General features: G+C 35.0%; 1 protein-coding gene and 1 pseudogene across 1 annotated transcript in view; one reads left to right on the forward strand and one right to left on the reverse strand.

The window, feature by feature from the left end:
• The window catches only part of LOC18033239, a 37,425-nt pseudogene extending 24,692 nt beyond the window's left edge, over positions 1-12,733 (reverse strand).
• A 2,161-nt stretch (positions 12,734-14,894) lies between these two features.
• LOC18033243 (disease resistance protein RPP5) overlaps positions 14,895-16,269 on the forward strand; it is a 7,368-nt gene continuing 5,993 nt past the window's right edge. Inside the window, exon 1 of the mRNA XM_006421147.2 lies at positions 14,895-15,590. Within this exon, the coding sequence (XP_006421210.2) occupies positions 15,103-15,590 (488 nt within the window). The 5' untranslated portion in view covers positions 14,895-15,102. The remainder of the gene's footprint in view (positions 15,591-16,269) is intronic.

Genomic DNA, 16,269 nt, shown 5'->3' on the forward strand with positions numbered 1-16,269 from the left:
CCAGGGTGCCTCCTTTCATAATGTAGACAAATGAGGTAGTTCCTCCGAGCAGTGTCATCAGGAACACCCTTGTTATCCCATTTGTTACCTCCACCATTATACTTCTGGGAGTGAGTACCCTGTCTATAAGAACTTTCATTTCGCGATCCACCTTGTCGATTCTTTTTATTTCTCTGATCCCTTGTAACTTGAGCTTCAAGAATATCCTTCTCCGCAATAATTGCTCAATCAATCAAATTGGCATAATTGTTAATCTTAAGGATCGGCAATTGCCCTTTAATGTTAGGACGTAACCCTTCCAGGAACTTCCTACACTTACTACCCTCATTAGCAACCAAGGTAGGAGCAAAATGAAAGAGGGTAGTAAATTGTTCCTCATACTCCGTAACAGACTTTGTTCCTTAAGTCAACTTCAGGAAATCAGCCTCCATCTGATGTCGAACTCGTTCAGGAAAATTTTTTTCATAAAAAGCCTCCAGAAATAACTCTCAAGTAATGGGTGCATCTTGCAACCCAACCCTTAAAAGACGAGTTTTGGCATCCCACTAGTGGCCTACCTCACCCTGAAGGACAAATGAGGCCAATATTACCCTCTAATCATCATTACAACCCATAGCCACAAATATCTTCTCCATCTGTTTTAGCCATACCTCTGCAACCATGGGATCGGCAATCCCCTGAAAGGTAGGTGGTCCCAATTTCTTAAATTGTTCTAAGTTCACCATAGCTCCTTGATCTCTTGCGCCACCTTGCCTTTCAACTGGCACATTCTCTTGTGCCCTAACTCTACCTCTAGCCATATCTTGAATTAACTTACTTTGTTGTTCCATCAATCTAACCATTGCGCGCATCATAGGATTTCCTTCATTAGCCATCTCGTGCAAGGTTGGGTCAGCGTCATCAGCGATACCTAAAACATCTCTCGAGCTAGAGGCATGCCTAGCACCTCCCCTACGTTACATCTTTTGACTATAACACGGAGAATAAAAAATAATTAAATAATTAAAAGGGTAAATAATCCGTAGCTAAAGGTCGTGCAAGCGCGCAAAGTACTGAATAAGTAGTATAATTAAGAAAAATTAGTGATTGACAACAAGAGCAATAAATATTTCATTCTACGTTAATACCAAAAATCATATATCAAGAGTTATTACAAAGTCGCAAGCAACGTAGAAAATCAAAAAGACGAAAATAGAATTACTAGTCATAAATGATTACTCCTTGCCTTAAATATTTATTCTCTCTATTAACATCAATAAAGTCTACAGAGTCTCATGTCCTACAGCTACAAAGTTCATAGGTGTACTCAACCGGATAAGGAAAGGATCTAATTCTACTTTTCTCTCCTCAGTCAGGACTCTAGATGTCCTCTTTTCCTTAGGAGTTTTATGAGGTAGTTTATCTAGGTATGGATAAACCCATCCTTTGCTATAGCAAGACTTAAATCGAGGTATTGTCCAAATTAGGCGACTTATTACAAGCTTATTCTTGTTAGCTCCCTTGCCATAAACACGTAGTTCTCGTATAGCCTCGTTGAGCTTTTTCTTTGAAGCTCCAGGTCCTGGAGGAGTATCTTTGTAGACAACTTTAGTTTGTCCTAGTCTATCTTCCATTCGCTACTTATGAAGTCTCCTAAGATCTTTGACAAGAACTCCACCTAAGATAAACTGTTCGGTCCTGTCAATTTCTGTCCATCTCTTATTCTTAGCACTTTTCATGCCCATATTGTTTGTCTTCATGTCTACAAAACAAATGTAATCAATTCCATTAGACAATCTAATTAATCCTTAAAAGAAAGTCTATAGAATCCTAACCTAGCACTCTGATACCACAATTGTAACACCCCAAAACTAACACGTGCGGAGCACGTGAAGAAGGAGGTTACTTACAAATCGTAATCCTTACTCATAAATTCCAAACTGAAATACCTCAAATTCTTATTCAAACAAATCCACAAATTCCAACGTCTAACACTAAATAATCTCTCCCAAAATATAACAATAACAAAAGTCTCAAACTCTAAATTACAAGTTCATAACGGAAATAAACTGAATAGAAACATGAGTCTATTCCTCTTCTTATTCAAATGGCAAACGGAAACGAAAAATTACTAACTCCAAAGCTAAGCGCACCTCTCAAAAGAAACTTAATCTGCAAAAAGTAATGACGAGGGGTGAGTTGTCAACTCAGTAAGTAAAACCATTCCTAACACACTAGACCTATCGATACTAAAAAATATTGCAAGCCTTCTTTTGTTTAAAACATATATCATAATCCATAAATTTCATAAAACGATAAATCACAATAATATAACATAAATTCTTAATAATTCAGAATATCCAAAAGCATATTTACTTACGAAGCAAATCATATAATATGTATACAGAAAACAAAACGTTAGCTCATATCACATAGTGTCACCTATAGTCCCGGTAACCCGGCCAGAAACAAAATCAGAATATCGTGTGCACACTCAGAACAGAAACCCAGTATTGGTCCAGATAGATATATCGTATATTACGATCAGAATCAGAATCAGAATAACTCTGCACAATGAGCCAAAATATTAGGAATCTCATACAATCATCAATAATTGAAATCAAACATGGGTACAAAACATTTGTATCATATTCATAAAAGTCCATATCAATAATTTAGGCTTGCATAATATTTTAAAGATAAAATCATAAAAGGTTGTAATGTCATAAAATAATTTACATATTAAAAAGCATTTATAAAATACTTTGTTAAAAAGAATTTAGGTTTGAAAACATTTACATAAAACTAATTTTGTTATCAAAATCAATTAATCCTTTAAGTAATATAAAAACAGTTATACTTATAATAATATCAAAATAATCATATATATATCCAGTACATTAGGAATGAAGTTACTTACCTCGACTAAAGAATTTGACTTAACACGCCTCTAAGCCTCTAAGAGCCTCAATCACCTCCAAAACCTTAAAGAAGTACAAGATATGACAATTAATAACTTATTCTAAGAATCTGATTTTCTAATTCATACCCGTACAGGTCTGATTCTCAGAATTTTGACTCTTAATCTAGAACTCATAATGACATAATGTTCTATGGAACTATTCTGGACATCCATGAGTACCCCATGTAAACTTTGCAAGAGGATCCGGTATCAAAAACATTTTCAAAACTATTTATTTCTCAACAAATTCGAAACTGTTTTCACATAACCTAAACCAAACAGAACGGGTTCTGTGGTTTTTATAAACTGAAATACTAATCAGAAAATTATGAAATTAAAACTGGGAATCCTAGACAAATATATTAACCTAAATATAAACTTTCAGAATTTTCCGAGTTCAGTTGGTGGTACAAATAATCTTGTGAATCCGATCGCAATGCTGGAATCGCAGTTTTCCAGTGCAGTGGTTTCTATTTCGAAAATACATATAAAATTGAAAACGAAGTCGAATTTAATGAAATAAAATTTACTCCAGAAGCCCTACATGTCTAGTTTCCAGAAATATAAATTTCATAAGAAATATCGTTCAGAAAGTTTCGAGATACTCATGCTGTCCAGAATTATCCTGTGTGATTAATACGTCAAGGATTGATTAACTAAACTAATAATAAATCAAAACTCTAAACAAAGCCTAAATACATTCTAAATCATGCATTATGATCTATAACCATCTAGAATCGTGCCAATATAAACCATAGATAGAGTGTTTAGAAATCTGTTGAGAATAGGGAGAATAACTTACCTGTCGTTTTGATTCTCTCCTAAACAAAGGTTTGCATCCTAAGATTTGGGTAGGAGCCTAAAGAGCAGCAGAGACAAAGAATAAACGTCGTGGACTTAGGGTTATGGAAGGGAAAAAGTATGAATTTATAGGGAGTCTTAAGAAACCCTATTTAATTAGGAAAAATAGCCCTTTTCTAAAATTATCTCATAAATAACCTCTATTTATAAATTAGTATCCCTTTCTTAATAAATAGGCCACCCATAATTCTCAATGAAAGCCCAATTTCCATAATTTAATATTATGGAAATTTGTGGCGTTACAACATCAAACTGTGTTTTTCATTTACTCATTTCAAGTCTTATTTCATGGCTAAGCAGCATTGAAAACAATTCTTCAACTGTGATCTTTTCCTTCTCAAGTCTAGTTAAGACATTTGTAACAAGTGATTCACAGGAGTCATCCAGACCAGCAAGAATATGCATAATGAACTCATTTGATGAGAGTGTATTAACTCCAATAGCTAAGGTATCAGAAATTTTCTTCGTCTTGTTGAAGTAATCACTGATGGAGAGTGATCCATTTTTATTAGTCTGGATCTACATCATTAGAGGCATAAACCAAGCCTTTGATTGAGACATGAAAATTTCTACAAGTCGTTCCCGAAGATCCTGAGAAGTCTCACAACTTATCACTATTATCAGCACATTGTCCATCATTGAAGAGAACAAGTAGCTCTAAAGTAGCTTATCAGTTTTCTTCCACTGAATATATTCTGGATTTTTAGTTTGCCTTACAGCTATAGCACTTGATTTACTGGATTCTGCCATAGATTCTGATAAAAGCTTTGTAGGACAGGGATTATCTCCATTAATGAAACCTTCTAGACCATTCCCGATGATGGAAGCAAGAACTTGTGTTTTCCACACAAGATAATTTGTTTGATCAAGCTTAACAGGTTGTACAAAGCTAAAGGATAAAAATGATGAGGCTGCTGAGTTATTTGCCATGTGATAATGGCTCTAATACCATGTGAAAATTTATAAAATGATTGTTACGGGAAAACTATGTGATTTAAGTTGAATAAACTAAATACAAATATTCTCAACACAATGTGTATCAAAGATCTGTGTGGAATAAATTATGGTTTCAATTTGGCAAAGTTTTCCTTTCTCTCTCAATTTTTTCGTCTCATTCTTCATCGGTTTCTTGGCCTTTTATAGGAAATCATCTCACGTTTTCTGAGTATTCTTCATGTCCCCCATTTTAGGGTGATGATGGACCTTCACAGGTCTCCAACCATCGAATCGTGGGTAAATGTGGGATGTCATGTTCTCCCTAGCGGCTTGGGGCATTGCGAAACTGTCGTGAGTTCGTGAGATCGTGTCCTTTTTCTTCGGGTGATAAATATCTAGTCGGTATACACCTCTGGTCGGTACTCATTTATAGTTGGCATAGACCCCATACAAGATGTATTATCAAGACTTTGCTCGTGCCGTTCAGCTGGGGAGTTTCGCCCTAGGGTGAGGGTGAGAAGATAGCTGAGCTGGTGCTTTTCATTACTCAACAAATATATATGTTTGACTTGTGTGAAAAGCCTATTTTGATATGTATGAATATGGATCTATATGTCTTTGCCCATATGTTTATGTGATGTGTTGTTATGTGTTGAGCTTGATTATGTACATGGGCATATGTATGTGTGATGGTTCATTGGCATAAGCACGAAAATGCATTGAGTGTTCTATGAATGAGAAAGTGGACTTTAACAAATGAGATTTATGTTTTATGAGATTTTGCATTGGGGGCCACCTCTTAAAGTTGTGTGGAGGCCACCTCTTGAGGGCCAAAGCGCCGCAAAGTGTCACACACAGTACAAAGTGCCACATTGCAGGATATGTATTTTATTGAAAGAAAATATGAAAGTTTGAAAGCGACAGAAAGAGATTTTAATGAATTTGTTTTACAATACAGTATTTCTAAAAGATCATGGCATATAATCCATCTGCATTATGTATAAGTATGTATGTATTTTCGTATAAGAAAAAACTAGTTTGCTTACTGAATTTTGTACTCATTATAGTTTATTGTGATTCAATTTCCAAAAGTCATGATTGATTCGTGATGAGCAAGAAGATGAATTTGAATTGAGAATGGTAGATGGTTTAACTGAATTTTTAAGTTATTCCGCTGGCTTTTGTATTTAAGGCTCGAATTTTGTCGTTTGTAAAGAATTATTTAAATTTATATGTGAGTTGTGGACATATTTGCCCTTGGAATTCGGGCTGGGGTGTTACATGTATTGTGTTGGCACATCATTAAATTTTCTATTATAAATTTAGTAACAATCAATTTTTTTATTTATTAAAACTGGTTTTTATTAATGTAATGTAGTATGAAAAAGGCTGCATCATCAATTCCAACTTTGTTTATAATTGTTTGGGAAGAGTCTGTGCCCTAGTGCTTTTGTAGTATTGTTTATTACTCATTCGTTATTTGTTACGTATGTGTGAATGTTACTGCAATTTGTTGAAAAATTCATGGGCTGTGAAGCTAATTTAAAATGATTAGTGCTCCTCGCTCGAGTACCCAAAACTTTTCCTTGTTTGGTTTTTTTTTAATATTTTTTTGGTTTTTTTGGGTATTTTACATCTTTTTCACTTAATTATCTGTATTTTTAATAAATTTGGTTCTTATTAATTGTCAACGCATATTTAATAAATAATAACACACTTTAGAATATATGAAAAATGAAAAGCGTCTTTCAAAAAAAAAAAATGAAAAGCGAACGGCCTATTTTTGAGAGTTCTGAGTCTATTAACGCGTGGACTGGACTCATTTAACTAATAATAAGAAACAAATATCTAATTATTTTTCCCTAGCTAACAGCATGCATACTTTAAATATATTTTTGACCAATAATACGATAACATATGATATGCACTCATTTGACAAATAACAAATAAACCAATTATTTTTCCCTAACAACACATGTACTCTAGATGTATTTTTTTTCCAAATAACACGTCGACATACGATATGGATTCATTTAAAAAAATATATTTCAATTAGGATTGAGTGGATGCCAATTATTTCAGTTGATAAAATTATTTGTGTAGAAATAAAAAGTCTAATATTCGAAACTCACTCATGTTAATGGGGAAAAGGTTTGAGTTACTGTCTTCATAAAAAATAAATAATTAAAAATTAATGCTAACAGCACGTATGCATTAATGCTCCATTTTTTTTTGTAGTTTTTTAAAATTCAATACAATTTTTCTGATATTCTTGTTAAAAGTTTACCAAGATCTATTTTGATATAATGTATTTGAAACCTAACTTTGAACAGTGCTTCAAATAGGGGCATAGTTGTAAATTGGGGAAAAACTCTTAAGTTCATGCAAAAAATAATACTGAAATACTAAATCATGTTTAGACGTGTACGTTTGCACAAAATTTCGGGCAATTTAAAATTAGGACTTGGTACCAACAAAGTGTTGACTCCATTGGCAATGGAGTCCCCTTAAGTGGTTTGACTGGGTTTGCTCCCCAGTTCGAGTCGCAGGGAAGTCGCCTTTGTTGGGAGAACATGTGCCTCTCGGTTCGAGCGAGGACTTCTAGTCTGGGTTGTGGTACGGGCTTAAAGGTGCCTCCCACAGTTGGGGCCCTCCCCAGGATACCTCGTGGTCAAAACCAAAAAAAAAAAAATTAGGACTTGGTAGAATTCACACGGCGCCAAATATAACCAACATTTAACGGCTTGCCTGTATAAGAAGCTGAAATAAGGGCTGAACAAGAAGCACTTTTGGTTCAAGAAAAGCAGTTATCAAGAGCAAACAACAACATTCCGTGAATTAATCTGACCCTGGTCTATAAAAACGGTTGGTCTCATTTGCAGTTACAATATAAGATCTTTTCTTTCCTATTGCAAGTACAAATATGGTTGTAGGATTCAAAGAATATGAAAGAGGACTTGAAAATGATGCCGAACCTCGCATTTTTTATTTTCAATAAGAGATGAGTAATATGATAGTGCCCCTTTCAATGTGTATAACAAAATGCAATCACAATGGTTCAAATTACAAACCCAAGGCATAATACCGCTCTACATCTCTCACTCTATAGAACCAAAAATCTAAATCTGAATGTACACAAGCGGTTGGGTAATGATCGGGAAGAGCTCCATAACTCGTAACCATAGGTAGACCTATCCATCACGCCCTTGAGTTTTCTCTTTCACATAGTAACAAAATCTTAGATCCCGGTTCAAAAAGGAAGCAGCTGGATACAATCACCACTGCTAACGTAATATGATTATGCGTCAATGTTAAGATCATCTGGGTCAGGGGGAGATTCTGGTGGGATTGCTAAGGTGTAATTTGCATCATCAATACATTCCAAGACCCTCCTTGCAGTTGCCTGTGATTGACTGAACCACCAATCTTTCTTGAAGAATTTACAGATTTAGATTCTCCAGTAGTGTTACTACTTTCAACCGATGATAGAATTTTGTCCTTTGAGAGCGTTGTATTCGCTGATGCTATTACAGAGGTGTAAATCCCAGATTCCCGTAGTCCTTGAGTAATGATCTATGAACAGAAATAATATCGAACAGTTTTAAGTCACTGGGTGCATACATGCAACACAAAATCCGTCAACTGCACAACTCAAAAGGACTCACCATGGGAGCATAAATGCGAGTCAAGATGCCCTTCATCATGAGTTTCCTTTTCAGTGTTTTGTCAGCCCACACAACATGTTCACGGTTCCTGTGTCAACAGTAGCCTTGAGAAAGCAATAAATTCGCATCAACTGGTACCGGTATTATGATATGAGAAACAAATTCTGGGGAAAACGCAATGAATAAAGCTGATTATATCCTGAGATATCCAGAAGCTTATAACATACGGAACACATAAAAGCTCAAGAGGTTCCCAAAAAAAAAAAAAATTGGAACTTCTAGAGTGAGAAATTGTGTTAATTCCTCAATAGGATACTATATTAGTTTAACATTATTTTACCAGCTCAGCATCTCATCCTCTGTTGCAGTTGAGGCAAATATAAATGCCTGCACAGAACATAATATGAAAGAGCTAATGTTAAAACTGTTTCACCGTTAGCCGCAAAAAAAGAAAAAAAATTTGAAAAATAGTCAATGATTATCAATATCTTCCAGCAGCAAGATGTGCCATAGAGAAGTTACATATATTAATTAAAAGTTCTTATCAATTATCCTTGAGAAAGTCTAAAGATTATTTTGTGAGGAATTTATTTTGCCTCTTTTTGTGTATACAACTTTGCTCTTAGAAGGAATTGTCTGTAGTAGAAAACTTTACTTTGAAGCTAACTTAACAAAGTAGAAAGCATATATACATTTAGTGGTGAAAAAATTAAAAAGAGACATGTGAAATTCAAATAATAGGAGCAATGATGCTGAATCAGAATGAAGTAACATAGATGCTGCATTGTAAAGAACAAAGAGTGCAAAGGAAAAAACTCACGGCTCGGTCAAATTCCAGCATAAAGCATCTTTTAACATCTTCCTTTGCAGGCTTGCAGCTACAGCGATCACGTCTTGAAGTCAGATCAAAAAATTTAGTGTATGTGTAATGCAGGACAGCAGCGTCATCCAATTTGATTTCACTATCAAAGATTACACGGTAGTATTAAGCCTGTGGCAACAAATGAGAAAAAGGAAGTATTCTGATCCTTACCAAAACTTTCAACTGAAAATAGATACAAGCTGAGCTATAGTGACTAGTACTTCAATAAAGAGATTTTCATAATGACCATGTTCTAAAATTGTTAAGGCAGACACAAAGTACATGAAGAGATGGGAACTGTATTGGTTCCAAATTCTAATGGGAACTGCAATAAACCCATCATGGCAGGGTAACGCTTTTCTTAACATTTTGGGGATCAAGGAAATTCGAGGATAACAACAAAAAAGACAAATAGGAGAGGGGGCAAGGTCAGGCTATGGGCACAACACCTTGCCAGCCTGTAATCCATATAAGCAGTCTACCAGAAGCTTGTAACAAATAAGGAGTAAATAACATAGACATACACCATCCCAGTATAAACTAGAGAATCTCTCCCAAATTCTTTGCACAAAGTACACTCAAGTAAATGTTGTCATTTTTTTTTTCAATTAGGAGGTCTATTCAATATTTAATAAGTTATATGAAACTCCATTCATTCAGGTGAATTGGTCATCCAAGCTTCACTTCCTCTCCTTTCCTCTCTTCATTTCTCCCCAAACAAATTAGTTTTTGCTGCTGGTGCTACATATGAGTCCAAACATGGCCTGAACCCAAGGCAACCCATTTGGTTTCGGAATGATGGTTGGAGTGAAGGATATGAAAGACCTGGGCCAGGACATGTTGGTACTACATAGGAGCCTAAACTGTCCATCTATACATGCATTTTGTGGTAATGTACTTCACATTATCTATCCATATAGCATCTCAATGAATATATATATATATATACATGGATGCAGATGAAATACAGTTAGTGTGGTATAGAATCACCATACATTGGGTTCTTCATGTAGTTGTGCCATCTATGTGCACCATTAGGACGAAGATGATCTTGAACACGAGCAGCTGCTTTACCATTTCCATATGTCAGAAAGTAGTTTAGATTATTGCGGGCTGCTTCCCTATAGTTTCCAAAGTTGTTAGAAGATGTGTTTAGGACTGCTGATGTGGAGTCATAGAAGTTGCTTCTGTTGAATGTTTCAAATTTTTCCTATTTTTCTGGTGTTGGTTATTTATTTTGTTGATTCTTGCTGTGATCGTGGCACAATCTTTGGACCATGATACTAGTGGGTCGTTATTTGGCTTTGTTGTTATTTAAGCTTCAAATTGTAATGTTTTTAGTTAATGAAAAGTCTGCAGTTCTTTTTGCAAAGTCACGTAGCCCTCATTCGCATTTGCTTTTACCTTAACTATACTTTGTTTTCTTTTCTTATTCAAGTAACAACAAAAGTAAACATCTTTAAGAAGATGATCATAGTTCTTCTTAAACATCGACACCTGTCACAATGTCATAGATCAACAATTACGAATGTTTTGTCCTCATGTTAAGATGCAAATATCCAAGATTGTCAAGAAAACTTGCAGATGATAATCATATTAGAAAAAACTTGTGAAGCCTTTAATAAACGAGCCTAGAATGACTCCAACTTTAATATTACATTGATTTCTGTTTACCCAGCCAGAAGCATAGGAAGCAACCAAAAGAGAGATCCTACCTCGCTGAAGGGTTCTTTGATATCGTCTCGCTCAATACAACTCTCCTGAAACAAATTATATTGCACCATTATCATTCATGTGGAGGTTTGTCTACGTCCTGTTGCACGATTTCAATCCACGGGTATTTATTTTCAAGCTTTTGCTCTCACCATATTGGATACTTATTTGCTCGTCCTTTCTTTTTCCAAAGACAAAAGTTTCATTTTTCAGCCTACTCCCAAGACTTTCTTAAAACAGTCCAAAGTTTTATTAGGCTATAAATAGAAGAAACTGAATAATGATTCCAGCTTTGCAACAAAATTAACACCCTCCCCCCCCACCACAACAACCAAAAACCCAATGCCATAAACGCTTCACATCTACATCACAGTTTTAAAACTTTATATATGCACATAAGAAACTCAAAACAAAGTGCATTGCATCATAGTTGAAACAACTAGAAACTGGATAAAACTATGCATGATTTGAAAAAAAAAAAGATAATCTCTATCATCATCAACTATTTAAATCGAATATCAGTGTACACTGACCTTTTGGCTTGTTGTTCCTCTAGTTCTCTTGTTCTGTATATAACCTTCACCCCCTACAAACATAAAAGTTATAGCTCATGGCTACGGATATTTGAAAAACAACAGTGAAAAGTCTGAATTATTACAGGCAAATGAGGAAGTAGATCTCACCGGAATTGATTCAAAGACTTTGGATACAGCAGGAGAGGCAGCCCTCCCCTCCACAAAAAGAAAAAAATTAGAAACACCAATAACCTTGTGATAAAAGATCCAAGGTATGGTCTGTTCAAGGCGAGCAGAATTGAAAGGTGTTTACTTCAAAGAGATACATAGTATTAGATTTATTGAACTGAGAAAACATTGATATAAGACCAGTTTTGGAGTTGATTACAGACATTGACTTAGAAGACAACAAAACATGAGGTTTATCAGAAGCAGAGACTATGGTGAGTCCTTCAATTTGATAAAGTCCATCTCTAGCAATCCCCTTGAGCAATATGATCCGGTGCTCTTGTCCTTGACAAAACAAACATATTTTTGAAACTCAACAATAGCATTATTATCAGTTAACAATCTAGAAATACTAAGTAAATTTTTTGTGATAGCTGGTTCATGTAACACATGGGTGAGGTGAATGTCTGGAGAATTAAGAGTTTTTATATTAGTTGTCCCAACAAATTAATATGCAAGCCTAAACCATTTCCAATATGTAATTTCTCAATACCAGTATATCTAGAACAGGATAAGGATATACTTGCATCTTGAGTAACATGGTTTGTAGCCCTTGAGTCAATATACCAAGCCGAATGTGCAACAAAATTGTAATTCGCCAGAGGAGCAGCAGCAGCACCTTGACTGATGGCAGTGAAAGCATTAGGATTGGCATGCGAAGCATCAGCAGTACCTTGAGTAGAATCAGTAAAAGCTTATTCAGAATTCAAACTTGCATTTCCTGCATACATATTAGCAGAAGGATATACAAAGCTTTGTTGCATTGGAGGCTGTTGATAGTTATAAGGTGATTAATAAGTAACATATCCTTGATAAGGTGCTGATCTAGGAAAGCCACCATTGAAACCTCTTCCAAAGCATCTTCCATAATTTCCTTCAAAGAATTGGCCACCTCTAGGCCTAAAACAACCTGGATTACCCCTTCCTTGTCTTGGAATAAATGCATGATTGAACCTGTTTCTGCATTTATATGCACTATGTCCAGGTATGAAGCAGATTTGACAAATGACATTCTTATCTCCAACAAAAAGAGTTTCTAGATCCTCCATTGTCAAGCATATTATTGTTAGGCTTATTATGGAAGCAAGAACTTGTGTTTTCCACACAAGATAATTTGTTTGATCAAGCTTAACAGGTTGTACAAAGCTAAAGGATAAAGATGATGAGGATGCTGAGTTATTTTCCATGTGATGATGGCTCTGATACCATGTGAAAATTTGTAAAATGATTGTTTGGTTACTGGAAAAACAGAGGGAAAACAGAGGAAGAATGAAATCAAAGAGGATTTTTGTATTATTGTTTTTCACACTATAAAATGTACACGAGCAGATTGTATTTTTATTACAATCTCTAAACAAACTTGCCAATAATAGATAGATAGTTGTACATCTCTAAACAAACTCATGTCATGCTAGCTAATTAACTAATTCAATTTAAAAGTGTGCCTACATTTAAAAAAATGAAAGCGCCCATTATTATTATTATTACATTGTAATTTGCTCTCTCTTTACCACTCTGTTCTCTCAAGTTCATGGTTTGTGTATTTATTCCGACGGTAGCAGTCGCCGCCCTTATCTTATTGACCATCTATATGGAGCCGAATAACAGTTTTTGCACTGGGGAGTATGTTTCATGACCCTAATCCTGTTCTCACTTGCTGTGGCAAAATGGCCCAAGTTTTTGAAGCACTGGTACTAGTACTAGTATATTTGATATCGTGCATTCCATATCACTATTTGTTTAATTTTTTATATTGTTAATTCTAGGAAGAGGAGTGGAAGAAATTTTACATCCTTCCAAATGGAGTGGATTGCAGGGTACACATTATTGTTAATTAAGATCGATAAAATAATATTTGTGGATATATTATAGAGACCAAGGTCTAGCTACATTGTTTAGTGGGCAACCTTACCAATACTTAGGTCTTTGGTGTCTTTGGTTTAAGTCTTATGTAATGTAGTCTCATAGACTTTATTTTTTTGTATTATTGCAATGCATTTTTCTCCAGATTCAGTATGTACCTCAACATTTTGTGGCAATCCATTGCAATCTTCCATTTAGCTTCGAAAATCTTGCGTATACAAGACCAGCACGCTTCTTGGATATATTATGGCTTCATCAACGGTGAGCTTCAACTGTTCAACCAGCCCTGAGTAGAGGTCATGTCAGACCTATGTTTTCTAGAAAGATGTTCTAGGTTTACTGTTCGGAAGGAATCCTAAAAAGAATATGCCCTTGTCAATGTTCCATTATTAGATGTAGCTTGGTTCAACACAACCCACACCAAAACAATCATTTATATCTAGCTTTCATCACCTTTGCCACTATGGAATTAGGATACTCTTATCAATGTTTTGCATGAAAAACTTGGTTGAAGCAGACAAGATCTCAGTATCCCTGGCCTCCATTCTATTTCCACAAAGCCCACCTAATTCCTTTGCCCATTTCATTCTCACCCCATCAGAATGCCGATAGCAACTTTTGCATATTTACTCATAGTCCCCAAGGAATCTTAAAGATGCTCGAAGCATATGTAGGAATTGCTTGAGCAATGGCGTTAATAAGTAATTCCTTTCCCCGACTGAGAATAATTTGTTCTGCAATCCTTTGTGTCTTTTTTATGTCTCTTCGCCATAGATTTCAAGCAAAGATACTTGTCACACCTTTCCATAAAGTTTTTATTAAAAATCCTCACGTAAAACTGAAATGACAAACCCTAAGAGAATAAGTAGAAATGCACAGCCACTTTTTCTCATTTCTTGAACTTAAAAATGTCCCTTTTTTTTCTTTATGTGTTAATTCAGTTCAAACCAAATTATATAAAATGTATTATTTCAAATTTTCAACAAAGTTACACCACCAGTTTAGCTTTGGGATAATCAATCATAGTCATGAAGTGATGACACTCGCCATCTCGCAGCAATGATACACATATATTAGTCAAAAGTGAAAAAACACAATAATTTGTCTTGATGAAAAAACACAAAAGTGAAAAAACACAATAATTTTAGTCAAAAGAAGTAAAACACAATAATTCACTCCCAACCAATGGAATCTGCCTGGTGGGGTAGAAGTGTAGGCAACCAGAAGTGGCCGTTTGACTTTTGAGGTCACCGTTTATATCTTGCTAGTGAGGCAGGTCGTTACAAAAATCAACAAAAGATAGCGTTTATTTTAAGCTAGTGATAAAAAGTTAGCATGAAAGTTCCTAGAAGGTTGAATTGACCTAAAGTTTTCTAGTTACCATAAAAATCCCTAGAAGGTTGAATTGAGCTAAAGTTTTCTATACGCTCCTTATGCTTTGTCTGATGCAGTCTTCTAATTTAATGTTTTCTGCATTCTAAATTTTCTGATCAAGAATCTCATCAACAGGAGTGACAGATGGCTTCTTCTTCATCATCGATCAATATGAATCCTCAGATAAAGTATGATGTTTTCCTTAGTTTCAGAGGCAAGGATGTTCGCCACAACTTTATCAGCCATCTCAATGCAGCTTTGTGCCGGAAAAAGATTGTAACTTTCATCGATGACAAACTTAATAGAGGAAATGAAATTTCTCCTTCACTTTTGAGTGCAATTGAAGGATCAAAGATTTCGATTGTCATTTTCTCGAAATGGTATGCTTCTTCCAGATGGTGCTTGAATGAACTTGTGAAGATCCTCGAAAGCAAGAACAAGTATGGGCAGATTGTAGTCCCAGTTTTCTACCTCGTTGATCCATCAGATGTAAGAAACCAAACTGGAACTTTTGGGGATTCATTTTCGAAGCTTGAAGAACGATTTAAGGAGAAGATAGATATGTTGCAAACATGGAGGATTGCTATGAGGGAGGCGGCCAATCTATCCGGCTTTGATTCTCATGGCATTAGGTAACTCTTTTCACAAAATTTCACTATAGAGAAGGAATTGTACATAGTAAGATTTTGAAAGCATCAATACACTTCATTAAAATAATTGACAATAAAGTAGGATTGGTGATTTGTGGCCCTAGGCTGGGGCTTTTTTATTAAATATAAAATAATTTTTTAATTAAGAAAAAAATATTTAAATTAAAGATAATTATCTAATACATAGTAAAAGAATAGTCCAATACATAAAATATTAGTAATATAACTTAAAAATAACAAATACTAATATAAAAAATTAATCGAATTTAGTATTTTGAGTTTTTTCTTTTTTATTTAAATTAAATTTATTTTTTATTTTTGTCTAGGCCTAATCTATGCGGGCTTTAAATTTTTGGACCCATATCCAAACTCAACCCATGCGGGCCTAGGCTTGGGCCAGGCATTTTTTGCCAACCCTTCAATAAAGTTTTAGATCACAATAATTGACTAACTTGAGTCCAACCATTATGTGTCATTCATCTATTAGATAATAATATTATATCATTTTGATTTAAACTATGGCTCAACTATTGGAATCCCTAACGTTAATTAATACTTAATGTTTGGGATCAGGCTACGGTGCAACTGTGGCACCGTGCCACAGTTGCATCTAGCCGTTGGATGCTGAATCTCATCTAACAAGTAGAATCTCTTCAAATAA

Source organism: Citrus clementina, unplaced genomic scaffold (assembly GCF_000493195.1).
Source record: "Citrus clementina cultivar Clemenules unplaced genomic scaffold, Citrus_clementina_v1.0 scaffold_9, whole genome shotgun sequence".
Lineage (NCBI taxonomy): Eukaryota > Viridiplantae > Streptophyta > Magnoliopsida > Sapindales > Rutaceae > Citrus > Citrus x clementina.